Source organism: Microtus ochrogaster, linkage group LG2 (genome assembly GCF_000317375.1).
Source record: "Microtus ochrogaster isolate Prairie Vole_2 linkage group LG2, MicOch1.0, whole genome shotgun sequence".
NCBI lineage: Eukaryota > Metazoa > Chordata > Mammalia > Rodentia > Cricetidae > Microtus > Microtus ochrogaster.
The window spans coordinates 19,758,202-19,764,395 of record NC_022028.1 but is presented as its reverse complement, the minus strand read 5'-3'; the positions used below and the strand labels follow the sequence as shown (position 1 = coordinate 19,764,395).

The 6,194-nt window shown below is 46.1% G+C and overlaps 1 protein-coding gene across 15 annotated transcripts in view; it reads right to left on the bottom strand.

The window, feature by feature from the left end:
• Positions 1-2,662: 2,662 nt before the first annotated feature.
• Positions 2,663-6,194, bottom strand: part of Dst (dystonin) — a 399,168-nt gene continuing 395,636 nt past the window's right edge. For all 15 annotated transcript variants that reach the window (XM_013351021.2, XM_026785512.1, XM_026785510.1 and 12 more), the window contains 2 exons: positions 4,603-4,726; positions 2,663-3,936 (listed from right to left, as the gene is read on the bottom strand). In XM_013351021.2, the coding sequence (XP_013206475.1) occupies positions 3,674-3,936; positions 4,603-4,726 (387 nt within the window). In that variant the 3' untranslated portion in view covers positions 2,663-3,673. The remainder of the gene's footprint in view (positions 3,937-4,602; positions 4,727-6,194) is intronic.

Here is a 6,194-nt window from a genome sequence, read left to right as displayed (position 1 = left end):
TCTGGTACTACTTGGTGTAGGGAAAAAAGGGTCCGTTAAGGAAAGTCCTGGCCCTGAGACCAGAGACAAAGAAACACGCTGTGCCCCTAACCACCTCAGGAGATGAAATTCAACTCAATCCCTGAGCGTGAAAACCAATCTTTCTCTGAGCTTATCCCAAGCACAGGAATTGAGATCCTACGAATCCCCACCCCGGAAATCTCCATGTTGGAAAGCTCCACCCCTAAGAGATCCTATATCAGTCCTGTACCTGTTCCGTTTGGGGCTATCCTTTGTCCACAGTGGCAGAGGCAGCCACTCTCCTGGATTGTGTTGGAAAGACTTTCTTTCTCTAGAGGGGAGAAACGTCAGGCAGGGACGTCACCATTTTCACCTGAGCAGAGTGGATCAGAGCAGGAACAGAGCAGGAACTGTAACCTGTTGGCTGCTGGGTGGTGGTGGTGGGGGAACCTTTCCCTTGCTGGAGCAGGGCTGTAACATTTCCCCAGAGCAGAGCAGAGCTGACACGTCGCATCAGGGAACCCTTGCCCGTAGGAAGGACTGTAGCTTGGCTGGGGAAGCCGTCCTGCACCAGAACACAGCTTCACTAATCTTCTGTTGGGACGCCTTTCCCTCCCAAGCTCTAGGCATTCCCTGTTTTCTGACCGCCAGGATCCCCTTCCTTTCAAGGCTGTAATATTAACACGTCCATTGCTGATCCTACTGGGTTTCTGGACCCTAACCCAAAGGCAGATCATCCCTCTTCCTTCCCCACCTCACTCCTCCCGGCAGCCTACAAAACGAATAGTGTGTCTGTTCCTGCGGTTTCCTTCAAACTTGAATAGAACCGTCTGTTTCCTTCTAAGCCAGTTGTTAAATTCTTTCACTCAGAAGACTAAAGATTCGCAGAAAGTAGCCTTAATCCCCCATAACACAAACCCTTAAAACTGTTTACTCAGGGGAACATGTGAGAAGAGTCCAGAGACCAAAAGCAGATCGGTTCCAAAATCATGTCAACTAAACCTAGTCCTCCTTACCCCAGGGCAAAATGCTAAAATTTTAAGAATAGTAACATTCTAAGAGAATATTTTTTGGGGGGAGGAATATTTGCAAAATTTAACCTCTAAATTACTTTAATTTTCAATAAATGAAAATAAGGGCATAAATGTAAAATTCCGTTGAAGAGCTGGGGTGAAACCCATCCCTAGGGTGAGCTCTATCACATGAGCCAAAGGGGTGGGGAGGCAGGGCCTTTTCAGCCCTCTGGAAGTCCTGCGGGGAGCTCCAAGGACACAGTTTTGAATCGCTGCCCAAAACTAAGTAGCTCAGTCTGACCTTGAACTCTAGCGACCTAACCTTTGGAGTGCCTGGGAGTACACCTGTGCTTCACAGCCCTGGGCTCCACGCTCTGCATTTTGAGGAAGAAGGGAAAATGAAGGGGGTAGACCAAAAAAAAAGAAAGGGCCCTGTGGAGGTGGGTAGGGGGCTTTGTGCTCAGGATCACTCAGGACTCTGTGAGCAGTGCAGACTCAGATGGAGAAAGGAAACCCCCAATGGTTTGTAGTCTCTACCAAGGCAGTGATGGCCAGGTAGGATTCTTACGGCGTCTCTGAACTACCTTAAAACACCCACCTTCTTCAAAAATCTTATTTTATTAGCAAAAAAGGAGACTCTAGCTTTTTTTTTTTAAATTGTTATCTTACGTGTATGAGTGGTTGACTGCATGTATGTTATGCATGTATGCTATGCACATGTGTGATGCCCAACGAGGCCTGAAGAAGGCACTGGATCCCCTAGAAGCAGAGTTGCAGATGGTTGTGAGCCACCATGTAGGTGCTGAGAACCAAACCCAGATCCTCCGTAAGAGCAACCAGTGCCCTTAAGCACCAGGCCACCTCTCCAGCCCCAAGCGCTCCTTACCTTTTTAACAGCAGTAGTATCCAGACAGATGAAAACAAAATCATTCCTTTGTCTTTGAAATAAAAACCGAATTTGTGCAAAACATTAAAGGAAGAGCCATTTAAGCTTCCTTTTTAGGTGATGTAATCAAACGCAAGAGCTGCTACCACGTCGTCTCATGGTTAGAATTATCTTCTTGCCTGGACAGGAGAGCACAGCCACTGCACAGACAAGGCACCAATTCTCAGGAATGATATAGCAAGCAGGGAAAAAAACAAAACAAAAAAAAACCAAGCCTTTCTCCATGGTACCAGAACACCAACACTACCCTTTTCTGAACTCTGTGCTCAGTTAGAGGGTGTTGTGATCTGCCACGCCCAAAGGAGCCACCTGCATTCTTCTAATTACAGCTTGTGCTATTTTCTTATTTAGGGAAATTGTGTAATTTGATTAAATACAAACAAAGAAAACTCACACAGACTGTAGGAGACTATCATAACACGAACAGTAAGAGCAGCCATCTTGTTACAGATCTCACTTCTGTCATGCTTCCTCGTGACTCATATAACAAAGTCTCCCTTGACTCTAGAATTGAGGACCATTGCAGCCTGACGATCATTACCACTAGTGGGCATATAATTAGAACATATTAAAATACCTACAGGCGGGGGTTCCCACTAGCGCTAACTCCTTTCACACCTCCCACACACTCCTGTCAGACTTATTAGCATATCCTTGGAAACAAACAGAGAAGCTCACTTTAAATAATCAAGTATTCCAAATATTCAAGTGAATAGGTTTTATTAAATGCATACTAATATCTTTCTCTAGTATGTGAGTATACATAATAAATTAAAATGCATATTTATTAAATATAAGTAGATATAATACCAGAACATGATTATTCCAGATGAGAAATCAAAATAAACCCACTTTTAAAGTATCTTTTGGTCACTCCAAATTGATACTGTTCATAAAAAAATACACCAATTTTCCCTGGGGAAAAAATTAATTCCATAGCAATGAAGTTAAGGGACATGTTTTATTTCATAGCTTTTTTTTTTTTTTTTGCAAGCGAAATTGCTGTTACAAAATGAGTTCAATGATACAGGGGCTGCTGTCCACCCAAGCGAAGCAAACCTCACGTTTATACGAATGCACTTTGCATCACTTCTTACAGTAGAGACGGCGGATAACCCAGGGCACGTCTGGCTGCATCTAAAGCAACGGAACAAGGATGCTGGGAGGTGCTTGCACACCACGGTACCCATAGCTGCTTGAAGCAATCTCCTGGGGTTCTCCGTTGGTTACAGCTTGAAGAACTGCGTGTTGATGTGTTTTTCCTTTTGTTTTCCTTCTAATTTACAGTTAAAGCATCTCAAAAGAAAGACTTCCCTGCTATGTCTGTCAGATGTTCAGAATTTTCATAGAAACAAGAAGCGTCATGAGGTATCCCTTAATGTCAGCTATGTAGTGCTGTGGTTGTCAGAGGATGGAGACTTACCTGTCGGTACAGTAACTGCCTTTAGTGTGTGTGTCTACACGCGACGGTGCAGGAACATTATCAGTTCATGTTAAATTCTTTCTTCCTCATCACATATGATGTGACTTTTACCCCAGAAAATCTGACCAAAAAGTGATACAGATCAAATAAAAAGACAAATACACAAATAAGGCCATCTGCAGAATTTAAAACTTGCCTCCTGCAATATTTCACAGTAATCTCTACATCATATTTTACATCATTCACTTAAATAATAAATGCTCGGGGGAGGGCTTGTTGGCGCCCGGTGCACTATCTCTTCGAAGACTTGTCTAGTCTGCTGGCAGGTGACTTCCTCTGGGGCGTGGGGATCTTAGACGGCTTGCCTGTGGACGGCCGAGAACCTGCTCGGGGCACAGGTCTGTGTGTCTGTGGGACAGTCTCCACGTCTGAGCACACAGACTGGATTTCCGAAATGTCAAAGTCTGATGCGTCACTGCCTCGGCGGCTGCTGGCCCTGCTGCCAGCTTTGCTGCCAGCTCTGCTTCCAGGGCGGCTTGGAGTCTTCCTGGATTCTGAGAGAGGAGACAGAGGCGCCACGTTTAATCTCAACATGCTTGTCTAGGGCTCAGCATTCGCATACAAGCCCTTTGGTCTTGTGGCTTCTCGTTATCACACAAGGGCAGGCAGCCTCATCCTGAGCAAACGTTGAAGAGCGACATCGAGACTGGCACCCCAAAGGTAAGGTTGGACTTACCCCATTTAAAACTTAATACGTGTCCGTTACAGGTGGACACAAAGAGCACCCCTTGTTTGAGGTGCCCACAGACCCTCAGGTATAAGTCTTGTCTGAGGGGACGTGACTTAAATCATGTGTGAAGTGTCCCTCATGTTGAGCTCAGAGCTTGGTAGGGCTGAAATGTCATTAAATTCATTAGTCTTTGATGGAAGGGCCAGTAATGGTTACCTGGCACAGCCCCGTGCACTCCCTAAGTGGCAAGAGGTTCCCAGAGCGAGGGGTGCAGTGCTGGGCTATGTTTATGCCCCAGCGTCCTTGGGTGCTGTCCAAACAGACTCCTAGTCACTCTGCTAGGAGTCATTTACCCTGTCTTTGTTGGAGGATTAGGGCTTCATTTCACGTCAAAAGAATACCGTACTGTCAAAAAATTCCCTTTCAAATGAGGAAGAGAGGGAACTTTAAGCCCGAGGTCATTGTTCAAGAAAGAAATGGCCACACTCACCGGCAAGCTGTGTTCGGACTCTGGCAGCTGCTGCTGTAATCAAGGCTCTGTCCTCCCCGGAGTGGAAGCCTTTCCCTGATAGATACCCTGGGAGTCGCAGCTTGCTTCCCTGGATTGGCGTTCCCTGTGTGTGACCAGTGCAGAGACCACGTGAGACTTTGCCCGTGTTCCCCACTATTCCACTGACATACTTTACTCATGGCTGGACATCTATGTACCTATGTATCTATGAGGAGGTAGACATGCTTCAGTTAGCCAAGGCTCTCACTTGCTTTCCTCCTCCAGTGTTTTATTATGACTGACCTAAAGGAAACCTCCTGAAGAAAACGGCTTCGTGATGGAAGAGGAAACACAAAGCTGAAGTCCCCCACAGAACACAGAAGTCATGGCGAGGAAAACAAGGCAGACTGAGCGATGGGGATGTTAGTATCTCAGACTGTCAGTGTTACAGTGTTAGACAGCTGTCCCCAGGATGGTGGCTGTGCAGGGAAGGGAACAGAGAGCTGCAGCTGTGCTGGAATGTTCCTCTGCCGTCCATGTCCTCAGGAAAACGAGGCAGATGTAAACAGAGGCGGGACGATGAGAGCAGGAAAGGATACCCGGTAATAAGACAGCTCGGAAAAGCTTAAAAAGGAAGTGTGATCATCCACACTGAACGTGTTCATGTCTTGACCTATCATAGTGTTGTTTACTCTTTCTGGTACTGGCTCAACCACACAAGACTTACAGGCAATACTTTCGGCATATTTGCTTCAAACTCTGAGGAGTCACTTACAACATGCAGGGCGGTTTCTCTGCAGCTAAAAATACCATCTCTAGTGTATGAGGGTTTCCTATTTGTCAAGGGGCACACAGCCCAGGAGCCACAGAGAAAGCATAGCTAAAAAAAATGACGACTATATTTTGAAAACTGTCTCCACATTGAGTCTAAAATTCTTAATAAAGAGCATGTGCAGAACTTTTGATACTGATCTTATCATTTGATATTGCACTTATAGGAGTTGGTATTTGATTCCTACCCTCTGTCTTCCTATGCATTCTACACACATACCCAAGTGCGAGTAACATTCTTTTAAAAACAGGCATGTAGCCCAGGCTGACCTCAGACTCTTCTTCCCTTCCCACTCCGAGTGCTGGGACGTACTGCCCACACGAGCTCCAGCACAGCATTATCCGTATGTTTTGTTTATGAGACAGGGTTTCTCTGCATAACCCTAGCTGTCCTGGAACTCGCTCCGTAGACCAGGCTGGCCTGGAACTCACAGAGATAGATCCAACTGCCTCTGCCTCTGGGATTAAAGGCGTGCGCCACCACCGCCTGGCTCCAGCCTATTGTTGATGTATGACTTACACATGGAAACACTGTCAACCTGCTTTTACATATTAGCCAGAGTTAGACCTCACAATCGCCTCACCACCCAAGATCTGACAATGTGGATCTAGTGAAATTCCTCACCTAGAAGGAATCTAAACTGCCCCCAGGGCGCCACCGCTGATGATGTCTGGAGTTATCACGTGGCGTTACAGAAGCCAGAGTCCTATGAGTGACAAGAGCACCATCCTGACACTCTGACCGTTGTGACTGGAGTCTC